The 17277-nt window shown below is 44.7% G+C and overlaps 1 protein-coding gene across 2 annotated transcripts in view; it reads right to left on the bottom strand.

The window, feature by feature from the left end:
- Positions 1-868: 868 nt before the first annotated feature.
- The window catches only part of GRID1 (glutamate ionotropic receptor delta type subunit 1), a 666917-nt gene continuing 650508 nt past the window's right edge, over positions 869-17277 (bottom strand). Inside the window, exon 16 of one of the 2 annotated variants that reach the window (XM_067710322.1) lies at positions 869-1522. In XM_067710322.1, coding sequence (XP_067566423.1) covers positions 1094-1522 — 429 coding nt within the window. In that variant the 3' untranslated portion in view covers positions 869-1093. The remainder of the gene's footprint in view (positions 1523-17277) is intronic. The other variant, XM_067710323.1, reaches the window with a different exon arrangement.

Below are 17277 nucleotides of genomic sequence, written 5' to 3'. Positions count from 1 at the left end.
TCAGAGCTAAGGCTTCCTCTTACCTGAACCAACATGATCCCTTTGATCTACTCTGGGCACTCCCATCACCTACAGCACTAGTCTGCTCACCTGGGGTACCTCCCTCCACTCCTCCAGCAGGATCCTTTTACCTGAAACCACGGGTCTCACATCCAAGGGAATATCCTCCCCCTCCCTGGCTTCTCATCCTCCCACCTCACCTGATCCACACATCACACCCCACATCTCCCTATCCCCACAGACAAGGCCAAGCCCACCTCTGCCCAGTCTCCAGAGGAAATGATGGGACCTACCCTCCTTCTCCCAGATTCCATCACTTGTTGATTCTTCCAATTAGGAAAAGAAAGTAAAAAACAAGGCCAACAGGATAAGCCTAGAGCATGTCGGCCTCAGAGCCCTCAGAGTCGGCTGCATTGGCCTGGTGCTTCTGTTGGGTCCACAGCACACTGTGACATGCAGTAGAGTGACCAAACAGGACTGTCCTGTGTCCCGGGAGCCTCCTCAGTCCCAGGCTGACTGGCACAGTTGATCACCCTACAGCACAGGGACCCAGGGGTCGGACCAGCGCTGACTTGAGGCTCACCCTTTATCGACCCGAGAGGACTAAGGGGAACCAAGGGCCAGGAGCGGAGGAACATGGCAGGAAACCATGGGACAGGGCAGCAAGCAGCAATTGGGGCTCCTCTAAAGGGACCGGCTGCTTACCTTCCTCTCTCCGCCAGCAGGGGACATCCTTATCTGATCGCCCCTCCTGCCCTCGCCCTCAGAAAGGCCCAGGAACAGGGGGCTTCTTTGGCACTTCAGAAGGATCACAAGTAATTTGCCTTTTTATTCATATAGAACAAAATTTACAAAGTCATTCATACAGTTTTTGTGTTTTTTTTTTTTTTACTGACTTCGAAAATTGGGAATATTCAAAATACACTTTTACCCCACTCCATTCTGTCATTATTTACACATATATACAAGAAAAATGAAAGAGTCTCTGTGTGTGTGTGCACGTGTGTGTGTGGCTTGTGGTGTTGTTTTCTGGTATTAAAAAGCTCTGCTGGTCGGGTGGGTGGATGGGTGGGCAGGAGGGCAGGCGGCGCGATCAGATGGAGGTGCCGTGGGAGGTGTCCAAGGCCTCCGGAAGGACGCCTCCAGGCACGGGCTGGAAGGACATGGGGATGGGGGTCTTCACGGGGCTCTGGCGGAACAGCCCCCCATTGGGCGACCTGTGTTTGCACTGCATGGAGGGCATGGTGGCCGAACTGCTCAGTGGCAGAGGCAGGCTGCTGCTGGGCCCTGACGAGAGTGTCCGGCTAGTGCCATGGCTGCTTTGCTCCGGCAAGAAGGTGCTGACCGAGAGCTGCGTGTTCTGATACTCCCGCGCTGGCTCCAAGGCCTGGCTGGGAGCCAGGCCCCCCATCTCCAGGGCCGAGAGCTCAATGGACGCTGGGGAAATCTGCTTGTGAGCAATGTCTTCATCCATTAGACTGTTCATGCGCCGATGGACCTGCTCCAGATTCACTTCTTTGTCCTGCAGGGAAAGCACAGGAGGGTCAGGCCAAGCCCTAACAGGAGCCCCGACTGGCTTTCTGAAAACTCTGGGAGGCTGGAGACCCCAGGCCTGTTCAGCCTGCTGGGCACTGGGTGAGCATGCCCCCATTTCTCCCACCTCCCCTCAACTGCATGGCCAGCCCTGTTACCTGGGGTACCAGTAGCCTGGGACACTGCCCCCAGGTAGCAAAGACCCAGCAAGCAGGACTTGGCAGCATCTGCCACCTGCCCCCAACCCCCGCCCGCGCTCTGCTTAGAACGACTGTCACACCCAGAGGCAAGCCTTGGGAGAAGATGCTTTGAACAACTGGCGGAAACAGCAGGAGTCCCATGGGGATAACAGGGAATGGTCCTTGAGCTCCTAACGTGCCCCATGGATTTGCCATTTAGTGCTCATAATGCTCAAAAGACCTGGTGGGATCAACCCCACCTTACGCAAAAGGAGGCTTGGGTTCAGGAAGGTCAATGGCCTCCCAGATTCATAACCCCAGTGAGCGGCACAGGCAGCACGGGAAGCCCGGAGCATTCAAAATCTCCGGAGATGCCAGGAAGCGGGCACGTCCCCGTCTGGAGTCTCATGGCGCCGGGGTCCTGGAGGATGGGGGCTGGGATGGTGAGGGAAGAGACTTCCCAGGGGTCAGCTGACTTTTCTGGTATCATGAGGGTTTGAGGCTGCCGAGATCTGTGACCCTCACACACCTGACTCTTTCTCCACATGGTGCACGGCGTCAAGGAAGTTGTTTTGTTTGTTCAGTTATCTATTTGCTTAAGAGAAGAAGCAGAACAAATATCACTGATATTTTGTCTACAGTGTCAGAATAAATCAAAGAGGCCAAACTACTTGAAAGCTCCTTAAAGAAAAAGACCATGTAATCTACTTCCTCAGTTTCTCCCCAGTGACCTGGGGTACAAAACCAGGTGTCCATGGAAGAGCCATGCCAGCCCCTCGGTGAGGTGTTGGAAGCTGCAGTCCTATTTTCAGGAGCATTAGTGCGGATGTGCCAGGCAAGGTTATCCCCACTGCCTGTGCTTCCCTGTTGTCAAACTGCATGAGCAATACCAAGTCAAAGCTCTGCTCCAAGACACAGCATCACAGGCTGTCTAATGTCAACATCCATAGAGCAGAGAGAGAAACCTGCCTCCTGCCCACCTTGTAGGGTTGTTAGAAATACCACGAAATGTAAAAGCCGTGAATGTACTTTCAAAAGTAAAAAGGAGACACACAAATCCAAGGGCCATTCCAGTGGCTGCTTTGGGCTCCTCTAAGGCTAGTGGGAGAGGGTATTCCCCAGGAAGAGGCAACCCTAAATAACTGGCATGAGCTCCCCTCTCATAGGAGAGTACATGGGGTTGGTTAAGTTTCATCCCATTAAGTCTCATTCCAGCCTACCTCAGGCAAGGAAGCTGTCTCTGCAGACCACTCCATGCTCCCTATCACCCTGGCGTGGAGAAGGCAGGACCACTGCTCTCTCCACAACTTTGTTGAGTTCATGACTAGCACACAGGGCTTGGCTTCTGGCGGGACACCTGCTGTCTTCCCCAGAACCTTTCCCAGAACAAGAAGACTGACAATACCCATACAACAATGAGGAACTCATTCGAGGCCAAGAGGAAACCTGAGGATAAGAAATCCAACTGGTCTGAGGGTGGAAGGCACTATGAGAAGTGGGTCATGTCATAATGGAAGCCACATCAGAAATCGTTGACATGGCCCCACGGGCAGAGCCAAGATTCCAGTGATCTGAAGCCGAAGCTCAGCAGAGCTCAGCTCACCGTTGCTGGGAGACTAGCTCCAAGTTAGGGACGCCTCTGGGTGGCAAGTATGATGGGTGAAATTGGGGCAAGTGGCTAGAGAGTACCAGGCCTTTACTTAGACTAAACACGGTGCATACAATGTCTTCCACTGACTCCTTCAACAGTCTGTAAAATGTTTAGCAAACGAAATCCAAGTTCTCTTCTTAATTAAGTTACAGCATGGTTGATCCAGCTCTGTGCAACCTTGCTCTTTTCCGTGTATCATTTCTATGCTTTGTTTCTATTCTTGAATATTAAACTATTTTTAATAGTTGTTAAAGTGTTATATCAGGCACTGGCTGTTTTACTGCTATCAAGCATCAATTCTCCCTTCCCAAGAAGACCATGATTTATCTTCCTTGGGGGAATCACTTTTTCCCCACTAGATAACAGTTTGGCAGTACCCTGCCTACCTGTAGCCAAAAGGCAGGACCGTGACCCAGGTAAGGACAAGAGAAATGGATCTGAATCCTGAACAAAGAGATAAAGAGACAGAAGATGGTTGACGGCCCATCCATGACAGCGGTAGTGCTTCAAGAAACTTTCTACTCTATGACCACCTCCTGGATTTTGCCTCCCAGCCCTCCAAACAAGCCTTGACTTCTGCCCATCACCGAGCATGCTTCTCCAGCCTTCTCATGGCTGCTGTGAGCTGCTGATAAGCTTCTGATGCCCTGTTTCATGTGTGTCAGCCAAAGTCAGTGCCACAGCTGTGTTGGTAAATATTTGTATCTATGGGCTATTTTCATTTCAAAATACATGAAGGGCAGAAGACAGGTACCAGAAAGCCTGGAAGCTGGAGAAATTGAAGGAGAATTTCAGACACTTTTGAAGCTTAATAATATAAACTTCCCTTCTCTTTGCAGCCAGCCAAGCTCAAAGAATGGACGAGCCAAGGGCTGGCAGAGCCTTTAGCCTAAAGGAAAACTGATGACCAAGTGAGTGGTCCTGGGATCACTGGAAGAACTAGTTAGTTGCATAATCTTGCCTTTTTCTCCTTTCTATTTTCTTCTCAGGGCTGTAAGAATCCTTTTGAGGACAGAAATAAGTAGTTTAAGAGTAGACTAATTTGGAGTATGAAGCGAGTGTCTTGGTCTCAGCTGTGTTCACTCTAGATTCTGTCAGTTAAAGGAGAGGGCTTGGCCCCCTTTTTTATAGTCAATGGAACACTTGGCCAGGACAAGTGTTCAGATGCTCCCCATGCTTTGGGGGTTGACAGGTAGAGAATGAGAACTTCCTGTCAAAGAAGGCCAGAGGGAGACAGAGAGTTGAGAGTGGGAGCAAAGTGAAAGGAGCCCTCTTACCTAAAGCCAGGGAAACAGACATAAGGAAAGCTTTGTGGGAAGACCAACCAACCAAAATCTTCTGGAGAAATGGGAGCAAAAGAGGTCACCCTTTTGAGGAAATCCTTCACCAGTGAAGGACAAGGGACAGGAGGTTTGGGGGCAGTATTATAAAAGTGATAGGTCACAGGCATAATTATATAATAATCTAGCATAATTATCACAGCTCTGAGGGGTTGACCAGGTAGTACCAAAGCATCTAGAATAAAGACCAGCCCAGAGTGTGGATGTGGAGACAATCCGATACCCTAGAGTGCAGATTTTTGGAGGAAAAACTTGAATACATAGCATTTATTTTGTGTTTTTTTTAACATCTTTTTTTCCACTTATTATTAGCACTTGACATGAGGTGGAGAAGAAGGAGGATGAAATTTGGAGCCAAAGGTTGAGATGTGAGTTTGGCTTCTGCTAAGACACACTATCCATCTGGGCCTCCATTCTCTCCCCTATAACAGGGCAGTTGTACTAAAATCTGCCTCCTAGGAGCCGGGTAAAGATCAGGGAAGATGGTGAATATAAAAGCAAATGTTGTGATAATTGTACAAATATTTAACAACGTTAATAATATTTGCTGCAATTGATAAGATTGAAAAATATTTCCCTAATCTTGCATACCTGACTCCTGAGGCCTTTCTAAGATGGGTTGCTTTTTTTTATTTTTATTGTATCATTCCCTATGTCATTTAAAAAAAATTTTATTGTAATTTTTTATACAGCAGGCTCTTATTAGTTAACTATTTTATACATATTAGTGTATAAATGTCAATCCCAATCTCCCAATTCATCACACCACCACCCCACAGCCACTTTACCCCCTTGGTGTCCATACGTTTGTTCCCTACATCTGTGTCTCTATTTCTGCCTTGCAAACCAGTTCATTGGTAGCATTTTTCTAGATTCCACATATATGAGTTAATATACAATATTTATTTTTCTCTTTCTGACTTACCTCACTCTGTATGACAGTCTCTAGGTCCATCCACGTCTCTACAAATGACCCAATTTCGTTCCTTTTTAGGCTAAGTAATATTCCATTGTATATATGTACCACATTTTCTTTATCTATTCGTCTGTCGATGGACATTCAGGTTGCTTCCATGACCTGACTATTGTAAATAGTGCTGCAATGAACATTGGGGTGCATGTGTCTTTTTGAATTATGGTTTTCTCTGGGTATATGCCAGGTAGTGGGATTGCTGGGTCGTATGGTAGTTCTATTTTTAGTTTTTTAAGGAACCTCCATACTCTTCTCCATAGTGGCTGTATCAATTTACATTCCCACCAACAGTGGGAGAGGGTTCCCTTTTCTCCACACCTTCTCCAGCATTTGTTGTTTGCAGATTTTCTGATGATGCCCATTCTAACTGGTGTGAGGTGATACCTCATTGTAGTTTTGATTTGCATTTCTCTAATGATTAATGATGTTGAGCATTCTTTCATGTGTTTGTTGGCAGTCTGTATATCTTCTTTGGAGAAATGTCTCTTTAGGTCTTCTTCCCATTTTTGGATTGGGTTGTTTGCTTTTTTAATATTGAGCTGCATGAGCTGTTTATATATTTTGGAGATTAATTGTTTGTCCATTGATTCGTTTGCAAATAGTTTTTCCCATTCTGAGGGTTGTCTTTTTGTCTTGTTTGTAGTTTCCTTTGCTTTGCAAAAGCTTTTAAGTTTCAGTAGGTCCCATTTGTTTATTTTTGTTTTTATTTCCATTCCTCTAGGAAGTGGATCAAAAAAGATCTTGCTGTGATTTATGTCAAAGAGTGTTCTTCCTAAGTTTTCCTCTAAGAGTTTTATAGTGCCCGGTCTTACATTTACGTCTCTAATCCATTTTGAGTTTATTTTTGTGTATGGTGTTAGGGAGTGTTCTAATTTCATTCTTTTACATGTAGCTGTCCAGTTTTCCCAGCACCACTTATTGAAGAGGCTGTCTTTTCTCCATTGTATATCCTTGCCTCCTTTGTCATACATGAGTTGACCATAGGTGCGTGGGTTTATCTCTGGGATTTCTATCCTGTTCCATTGATCTATATTTCTATTTTTGTGCCAGTACCATATTGTCTTGATTACTGTAGCTTTGTAGTATAGTCTGAAGTCAGGGAATCTGATTCCTCCAGCTCCGTTTTTTTCCCTCAAGGCTGCTTTGGCTATTCGGGGTCTTTTGTGTCTCCATACAAATTTTAAGATTTTTTGTTCTAGTTCAGTAAAAAATGCCATTGGTAATTTGATAGGGATTGCATCGAATCTGTAGATTGCTTTGGGTAGTATAGTCATTTTCACAATATTGATTCTTCCAATTAAAGAACATGATCTATCTCTCCATCTGTTGGTATCATCTTTAATTTCTTTCATCAGTGTCTGATAGTTTTCTGCATACAGGTCTTTTGTCTCCCTACGTAGGTTTATTCCTAGGTATTTTATTTTTTTGTTGCAATGGTAGATGGGAGTGTTTCCTTAATTTCTCTTTCAGATTTTTCATCATTAGTGTATAGGAATGCAAGAGATTTCTGTGCATTAATTTTGTATCCTGCAACTTTACCAAGTTCATTGATTAGCTCTAGTAGTTTTCTGGTAGCAACTTTAGGATTCTCTATCCATAGTATCATGTCATCTGCAAACAGTGACAGTTTTACTTCTTCTTTTCCAATTTGTATTTCTTTTTCTTCTCTGACTGCCATGGCTAGGACTTCCAAAACTATGTTGAAAGATAGTGGCGAGAGTGGACATCCTTGTCTCCTTCCTGATGTTAGAAGAAATGCTTTCAGTTTTTCACCATTGACAGTGATGTTTGCTGTGGGTTTGTCATATATGGCGTTTATTATGTTGAGGTAGATTCCCTCTATGCCTACACTCTGGAGAGTTTTTATCATAAATGGGTGTTGAATTTTGTCAAAAGCTTTTTCTGCATCTATTGAGATGATCATATGGTTTTTATTCTTCAGTTTGTTAATATGGTGTATCACATTGATTGATTTGCATATATTGAAGAATCCTTGCATCCCTGGGGTAAATCCCACTTGATGATGGTGTATAATCCTTTAATGTGCTGTTGAATTCTGTTTGCTAGTATTTTGTTGACGATTTTTGCATCTATATTCATCAGTGATATCAGTCTGTAATTTTCTTTTATTGTAGTACCTTTATCTGGTTTTGGTATCAGGGTGATGGTGGCTTCATAGAATGAGTTTGGGAGTGTTCCTTCCCCTGAAAGTTTTTGGAAGAGTTTGAGAAGGTTGGGTGTTAGCTCTTCTCTAAATGTTTGATAGAATTCACCTGTGATGCCATCTGGTCCTGGACTTTTGTTTGTTGGAAGATTTTTAATCACAGTTTCAATTGTATTACTTGTGATTAGTCTCCTCATATTTTCTATTTCTTCCTGGTTCAGTCTTGGAAGGTTATACCTTTCTAAGAATGTGTCCATTTCTTCCAGGTTGTCCATTTTATTGGCATAGAGTTGCTTGTAGTAGTCTCTTAGGATGCTTTGTATTTCTGTGGTGTCTGTTGTAATTTCTCCGTTTTCATTTCTAATTTTATTGATTTGAGTCCTCTCCCTCTTTTTCTTGATGAGTCTGGCTAAAGGTTTACCAATTTTGTTTATCTTCTCAAAGAACCAGCTTTTAGTTTTATTGATTTTTGCTATTGTTTTGTTTCTATTTCATTTATTTCTGCTCTGATCTTTATGATTTCTTCTCTTCTGCTAACTTTGGGTTTTGTTTTTCTTTTCTAGTTCCTTTAGGTGTAAGGTTAGATTGTTTATTTGAGACTTTTCTTGTTCCTTGAGGTAGGCTTGTATTGCTATAAACTTCCCTCTTAGAACTGCTTTTGCTGCATCCCATAGGTTTTGGATCATTGTGTTTTCATTGTTATTTGTCTCTAGGTATTTTTTGATTTCCTCTTTGATTTCTTCAGTGACCTCTTGGTTATTTAGTAACGTATTGTTTAGCCTCCATTTTTCTGTGTTTTCTACATATTTTTCCCTGTAATTGATTTCTAATCTCACAGAGTTGTGGTCAGAAAAGATGCTTGATATGATTTCAATTTTCTTAAATTTACTGAGGCTTGATTTGTGACCCAAGATGTGAATCCTGGTGAATGTTCCATGTGCGCTTGAGAAGAAAGTGTAATCTGCTGTTTTTGGATGGATTGTCCTATAAATATCAATTAAATCTATCTGGTCTTTTGTGTCATTTAAAGCTTGTGTTAGGTTATTAATTTTCTGTCTGGATGTTCTGTCCAATGGTGTAAGTAAGGTGTTAGAATCCCTCACAATTACTGTGTAACTGTCAATTTCCTCTTTTATAGCTGTTATCATTTGCCTTAGGTATTGAGGTGCTCCTATTTTGGGTGCATATATATTTAAATTGTTATGTCTTCTTCTTGGATTGATCCTTTTATCATTATGTAGTGTCCTTTCTTGTCTCTTGTAACATTCTTTATTTTAAAGTCTATTTTATCTGATATGAGTATTGCTACTCCAGCTTTCTTCTGATTTCCATTTTCATGGAATATCTTTTTCCATTCCTTCACTTTCAGTCTGAATGTGTCCCTAGGTCTGAAGTGGGTCTCTTGTAGACAGCCTACAGACGGGTCTTGTTTTTGTATCCATTCAACAACCCTGTGTCTTTTGGTTGGAGCATTTAATCCATTCACATTTAAGGTGATTATCGATATGCATGTTCCTATTACCATTTTCTAATTGTTTTGGGTTTGTTTTTGTAGGTCCTTTTCTTCTCCTGTGTTTCCCACTTAGAGAAGTTCCTTTAGCATTTGTTGTAGAGCTGGTTTGATGGTGCTGAATTCTCTTAGCTTTTGCTTGTCTGTAAAGCTTTTGATTTCTCCATCGAATCGGAATGAGATCGTTGCTGGGTATAGTAATCTTGGTTGTAGGTTCTTTCCTTTCATCACTTTAAATATATTGTGCCACTCCCTTCTGGCTTGTAGAGTTTCTGCTGAGAAATCAGCTGTTAACCTTTTGGGAGTTCCCATGTATGTTATTTGTCATTTTTCCCTTCTTGCTTTTAATAATTTTTCTTTGTCTTTAATTTTTGTCAATTTGATTACTTGATTTGATTACTACGTGGACTTGGGTGGCTATTTCCTTTCCCATATTAGGGAAGTTTTCGACTATAATTTCTTCAAATATTTTCTCATGTCCTTTCTCTCTTTCTCCTTCTGGGACTCCTATAATGAGAATGTTGGTGCACTTTATGTTGTCCCAGAGGTCTCTTAGAGTGTCTTCATTTCTTTTCATTGTTTTTTCTTTATTCTGTTCCACGGCAGTGAATTCCACCATTCTGTCTTCCAGGTCACCTCTCTGTTCTTCTGCCTCAGTTATTCTGCTATTGATTCCTTCTAGTGTATTTTTCATTTCAGTTATTGTATTGTTCATCTCTGTTTGTTTGTTGTTTAATTCTTCTAGGTCTTTGTTAAATAATTATTGCATCTTCTTGATCTTTGCCTCAATTCTTTTCCGAGGTCCTGTATCATCTTCACTATCATTATTCTGAATTCTTTTTCTGGAAGGTTGCCTATCTCCACTTCATTTAGTTGTTTTTCGGGGGGTTCATCTTGTTCCTTCATCTGGTACATAGTCCTCTGCCTTTTCATTTTGTCTATCTTTTTGTGAATGTGGTTTTTGTTCCACAGGCTGCAGGACTGTAGTTCTTCTTGCTTCTGCTGTCTGCCCTCTGGTGGATGAGGCTATCTAAGAAGCTTGTACAAGCTTCCTGATGGGATGAACTGGGGATGGGTAGAGGTGGGTGTTGCTCTGGTGGGCAGAGCTCAGTAAAACTTTAATCTGCTTGTCTGCTAGTGGGTGGGGCTGGGTTCCCTCCCTGTTGGTTGTTTGGCCGGAGGCAACCTAGCACTGGAGCCTACCCAGCTCTTTGGTGTGGTTAATGGCAGCCTCCAGGAGGGCTCACGCTAAGGAGTGCTTCCCAGAACTTCCGCTGCCAGTGTCCTTCTACCCATGGTGAGGCACAGCCACCCCCCACCTCTGCAGGAGACCCTCTAACACTAGCATATAGGTCTGGTTCAGTCTCCTGTGGGGTCACTGCTCCTTCCCCTGGGTCCTGACGCACACAGTACTTTGTGTGTGCCCTCCAAGAGTGGTGTCTCTGTTTCCCCTAGTTCTGTCGAATTCCTGCCATGAAATCCTGCTAGCCTTCAAAATCTGATTCTCTGGGAATTCCTACTGCCGTTGCTGGACCCCCTGCTTGGGAAGCCTGACGTGGGGCTCAGAACCTTCACTCCAGTGGGTGGACTTCTGTGCTATAATTGTTGTCCAGTTTGTGAGTCACCCACCCAGTAGTTATGGGGTTTGATTTTATTGTGACTGCACCCCTCATACCATCTCATTGCAGCTTCTCCTTTGTCTTTGGATGTGGGGTATCTTTTTTGGTGAGTTCCAGTGTCTTCCTGTCAATGATTGTTCAGCAGTTAGTTGTGATTCCGGTGTTCTCGCAAGAGGGAGTGAGAGCACGTCCTTCTACTCTGCCATCTTGAACCAATCTAAGATGGCTTTCTTAAGTGCAGTCTTTTCCTGAGATGGCTGCCTGCTCCCCTCCGCCTGGAAGGCCTTTCTCTGATCTTTTCCTTGAATAAACAGCATTTTTAAATCCATATTTTTTTCTTGCCTCCAATTAAGGACAAATGAATCAGTTCCAAGAAGGGATGCAAAGGTGTGCAGTGGGTCTCATCTTCCACTGAGATTATTCATTAGCCTGTAACCTTTCCTCATCGGGACACAGAGAAAATGTCCATACCCATTGAACAAACTTTCCAAGGAGACCTTCCTACTCCAAATGGCAGTCAAGAAACCCATCCTCTCCACACCAGTGGGACCTCATTCTATTCAAAATCTATTACTGCTGGTCGATCCAACACAAAATCAAACCTGGGAAAAAGAGGATGCCATCATGAGCTTCCTATATTGGTTGTTTAACTGCACAAGAAAATGAGTAGAACTAAGCCAAATACCTCCTTATCCTCTCTGAAAAACACATGCAGCCCATTTCTGAGTCTCCCAATATGCCCCATTAGGTGTCTGTTTAGGGGGCCAGAGCTGAAGTGCAGAGGATTGGAAAAAACCACCTTCTTTGGAAACTCTGGAAACACTGTCTTCTTGGATCAGATTGAACACACATCAAGTCATTTCTGGTGGCCCCCTGTCCAAGGAAATAGGAGGCAGACATAATCCACCTGCTCAAGGAAAGAGGCAGGAGTGATTTGAATAATTATCTATATTTTAGACAAAATGGGGCATTCTATTATGTTATGCAAATTCAAATAATGGACTTTTTTATATGCACTACATCAGTTTACATCCTCATTATATCAAGGTTTCAGTGTTCAACCAGGTAACGACAGCTGTGGAAAGAGACTTGGAAGCTTGCTGCTGCATTCATTAATTTACTGTAAGTAACTGACCTAGTTAAACAGCCCTGAATATGACATAAAATTCATTGATGGCATTTATCCATGAATCCGGCTGAATTCCAGTTCTGTGTTTGTTACCTCATATTAAACATGACAACATATGCACCAACACAGGTTACTGTAGACCCTCTCCCAGCTATTGTCTTGCAGAGAGATAAAGTTCTGTAACTGAGCCTCTGTTCACCAACATGGAAATAAAACACTGTACTGGAAAACGGTAATTAACTAAACTATCATCTTTGCAACAGCGGGTTCCAGGTGGGACTCATTAGAACTGACTTTGTTTGGAGTCCATTGGCTCCTACTTTAAGTTAGGCAGGAACAAAATGAAATGAGGGACTTCCCACATGACTGGGATGGCTGTAGGAGGTGATCTTCTATTACCACAGACCAACCAGGTAGTAAATAAGACCCAGCTGGCTGGGAGAAACACCATAAACATGATCTTCTAAAGTGTTGCTCCAAAGAATTGCTCCAACCCAAAGGGCTGGGCTGGGGATCTGAGAGTAACAGCCGGGTATGAGCAAAGAAGCTGAACTTTAAGCCAATGAAGTGGTCCCAGGGGATGAGATGGGCAGTATTTCAGAACTTTAGAGAAAGAGTCCTGATGAGCTTATTTGCAGATTTTGTAGGGGCAGACAAGGAAAGGAGGGAGCTAACAGACACCTCCCATCATACGTGGTAGCAGCAGGTACACACGGGGTGGAGAGACTTGCTCACGGTTACACAATTCTATGGTAAGTGGAGCACCAGGATGAGCCCGTGTTTACCCGGTTCCAAAACCTGAGTTCCTTTCCACTCATTTTCCCCTTGGCATGATGGTGTAGACCACTGGTTTTCATCCTTGACAGGACAGCAGAAGCACATGAGGAGCTTCTAGAAATTACAGTTGTCCAGATCTGCCTAATATGACCCTTTGGGGAATGGAGCCCAAGCATCTGTATTTCTAAAAAGCTCCAGAATGAATCACCTCTGATGTGCAGCCAGAATTGAAAGCCATTGATCCAGCTGCAATAGTTCCACAGCAATTTAACATTAATAACATTTTCTTTATAGGATCCTAGACTGGTTCATTCATTCGATAAACACTTTTGAGCTCCTACTACCAGAAGAGCTAATGTTCTTCGTGAAGCATCCATCTTGGTCCCTGGCACACAGAAGGTGCTCAATAGTTTGTATTCATCACCCCTTAATAAGAGGTCCCACCGTTCCAGAAACTGAGCAAAGTGATAGGAATGCAGAGGTGGAGAAGAGCCAACAGACTCAAAGCAGAGATAGGCAGGTAAACCATTAGTGGCAATTTGGAATCCCACCCAACACTCAATCCTGAGTGTTTACACAGGGAGGTAAGAAGGCCCGTGGAGATGGGCAAGGGAGGTTTTACAGAGCAGGGTGACGTCTGAGCTGGTTTTGAGCTACACGCTGGTGTACGGTAAGTGTTCAGTGCCTTCTTACTAAAAGGCCGTGAGTGAAGGGCTGAAACACACACTCACTGTCTTTACCCTCTTTCCCAGGGATCTGATATCAGCAGTGTAGCCATTGGGCCAGGATCCATTTTCAGCAGAAGCTCTGAGCCCCTCTGGTTAGGACTAACCCTAATCCTAACCCCTCTGTGGTTCAGAGGATGTAAATGCCTACCTCGGAGCCAGGATCCTGGCTCAGGGAAAGGATCACTGGTCTACACTCTTCATCCACAAACCATCTGGAAAGGCTAAGTAGGAACCCCTGCTCCTGCACACTCCTGATGTAAGGCCCAGTGGCAGACACATCATTCCTCTCCCAGTTCTGCCACTGCTATTTCTGAGTCCCATTTCTCCAGGGATAGGGATACCTTCCTCAAATGTTGTTGAAGAGAATCAGGAGAGTTAAGAAGATAACATGGGAACCTGAGAATCATGTGGGGGCCTTGGAAAAAACAAAAAAAGGCCCAGGTTCAGCTCTGAATCCATGGGGTGGGGCTTGGGAATCCATATTTCTAACAGTGCTGCAGAGGCAGATTCCAGGCCTGGTTTGGGAAGGCTTCTTTTTTTTTCTTTTTTTTTTTTTTGCCATACGCGGGCCTCTCACTGTTGTGGCCTCTCCCGTTGCGGGGCACAGGCTCCAGATGCGCAGGCTCAGTGGCCATGGCTCATGGGCCTAGCCGCTCCACGGCATGTGGGATCTTCCCGGACCGGGGCACAAACCCGTATCCCCTGCATCAGCCGGTGGACTCTCAACCACTGCACCACCAGGGAAGCCCCCTTGGGAAGGCTTCTTAATCTCTCCCCATCTGAGAAGCAACAACAGTGGTGGTGGTGATGACTATGACAATGACAATGACCAGACCAGCTGCCACGTTGTGAGCTGGCCTATGGAGAGGCCCATGTGCAAAGATGTCAATGATGGCCTCTGGCAAACAGCCAGTGAGAACATGAGGCCTTCAGCCCAATGGCCCATAAGGAAATGAATCCTGACCACAAAAACAACCATGTGACTGAGCTTGGAAGTGGATCTGTCCCCAGTATAGCCTTCAGATGAGACCCCAACCCTGGTCAATAACTTGATTACATCCTTGTGAGAGACCTTGAGACAGAAGACCCAGCTAAGCTATGCTTCCATTTCTGACCCAAACTCTGAAATAATAAATATTTTACGTTTTAAGAAAAGAAAGGAAGATAACATGTAGTTTTCCTGGCATAGAGAAGGTGCCCTAAGATGTGACTCCTCTTCCTGCAGCCCTTTCTGCCCATCACAAGGTCCTTGGGAGGGAGCAGCCCCTTGGCCACCATTCAACAAAACCATTCCCATGGGTCAGCTGCTACTTAAGGCAATTTACACACCGTCCCTTGTTGAACGTCAGAGTGACACTGTGGGGTTAGCATAAATGAAGAGGGCAAAGATGCAGGAGAGAAAGTCTCTACATGGAGTTGAAGAAGCACTGGAGGATGGAGGCAGGGAAAGGTGTACATTTGAGGGAAGTGTCCTTAGCAACAAATCTCCAATGGAGCACAGGAGTGTGTTGTGGGCGTTTGCAGACAGAAGCTGGACCACTGGCCAGAAAAGAGGAGCTTGGCTGCTGCTTCACCCCTGCTGCCTGGCCACCCCGGCCTCTGTCAGCCCCTGACAGAGGAAGCAGAGACTGGGGGAGGGCAGGCAAGGCAGGAAGCAACAAGAATTCCAAGCTCCCAGCCTAGTGACAAATGATTCATCCCTCACTTCTCATGTCATCTCCCATTTGTGCAGTTCTCATCTTTATTTCATGAATATTTTATTCTCAGAGCAACGGCTCCACTTTCCCCATAAATCTAGAGGGTGGCTCTTTATTGCAACTGCGGAGCGGGATGCACTCACCTGCATTGGTTAACTACATAATCGTCTGATTCCTTAGAAAAAATATGACCTCAAATCCACGTGAATATTAAGAGGTTGAATGCACATTACTACTCTTCCCGAAGTAGGTGTCTAAACTCTGACGATGTCGCAGCATAAGCTGTTAAATACGACTTAGGACGCCACCCAAAGACAGGTTTCTGGCTCTTAAGAAATACGGCCAATGCCCCAAAATGAAGCATTCTCAGCTCAAGCAGACACTCTCACCTAATTGCAAATGCTGCGCCATAAAATACAGGCAACCAGTGATACAAAGCGGTTCTGGATTAAATACCATCATTATTTGTCAAAGGTTTTCAATATATGCTTCTAAAATCTGTTGTTTCAACCCCTTTCCTGGCTCCTATTCCCTGTGTGATGAGGTATAAACCCCTTGGTCTGGCATCTAAGTCCTTCAGAGCAAGTCCCTGCTTCGCACTCCAGCTTCCTCTACTCCCATCTCCTTGCTGATGCCCCAGAGCTCCAGGAGGTGTGATGACTTTGTCTGCCCTGTGCTGGTCACCCAGCCCCAAAGCAAGCTCCAATCTCCTCCAGCTCGAGGATTAGTACCAATCCTTCAACACTCAGTTCCAACAAGCCCAAGCCCCAGGAACTCTTCACTAACCAGTATCCCTACCCTCTGTGACCCAACCATGCCCTGGCTGGGCTGGGTGCCCCTGAGCCCTTGATGGAAACTGTGGCTCATTCCAGGGTGGCCCTGATCAACGGATGACGGAGACCACTTGGCTGACCTCTCTGCCATGTCTGCCCTCTCTGTCATGTCTGCCCATGTAGAGCTAAGCCGCCTAAAGCCAGGAACTATGTCCTTACAGGGATACTTACTAAAGAAATGAGGAAAGGAAGGGAGAAATTTCATTTGAAAAGCAGAAACCTATAAAAACAGGAGAAAGATGGAACAGTTCTTCCTTTTACCATGTAACACCCAAAATGGCTGGAGGAAAGGCAGCTACTGTGTTTTATTCAACCCACCTCTACATCAACTCTCATTCCTATCCAGAAGCATGCTGGCATCCCCGGGCAGAAAGTTCCACAATTTCTAAGCAGGAATACTGTAGTTCATTCTCTTGTGCCTGAGATCCTGGGCTTATGTAGAAGCCAGAAAGGAAGCTAGGAGGCTTTCCAGGCAAGAACGGAGCTGTTCCTCTCAGGGAGGTCATCCCTTGGTCTCCTGGTCTTTCTCTCTTTTTGCCTCTGTCTTCTATGCCTCTCCAGTGATCCCCCCGCCGCCACCTCTCTCTCTCACACACACAGCCCCTTTGACAATTCATTCTGGGCTGTCCAGGCTGGATCTGGCGCTAGATACTGAACCAGGGGATGTGAAGAGACAGTGACTAGAAGCAACAAGGATGGACTCACAAGGGACATTCTGGGTCTGAGCCTGTGTCGTCTGGTCTCCACACTGCTCACAGCAGCCCAGAATGATGCATCCATGACAGTGCAATGCTCACCCAGCTGGAAAAGCTGTCCTCCTCCCCTAATCAAAGGGACATTTGTATAGAGGGACATTTGCTGTAAACTTCATTGAAGATTTTCCAGTAGCAAAAGAAGCTTGGCAATCATGAGAAAGAAAAATGGAGCTGGAGGAATCACGCTCCCTGACTTCAGACTATACTACAAAGCTACAGTAATGAAGACAGTATGGTACTGGCACAAAAACAGAAATATAGATCAAAGGAACAGGATAGAAGGCCCAGAGATAAACCCAAGCACATATAGTCACCTTATCTTTGATAAAGGAGGCAAGAATATACAGTGTAGAAAAGACACCCTCTTCAATAAGTGGTGCTGGGAAAAC

The sequence above is a fragment of the Pseudorca crassidens genome, chromosome 16 (genome assembly GCF_039906515.1).
Source record: "Pseudorca crassidens isolate mPseCra1 chromosome 16, mPseCra1.hap1, whole genome shotgun sequence".
Lineage (NCBI taxonomy): Eukaryota > Metazoa > Chordata > Mammalia > Artiodactyla > Delphinidae > Pseudorca > Pseudorca crassidens.
Note: the sequence above shows the minus strand (reverse complement) of the source record. Positions and strands in the feature narration are given on the sequence as shown.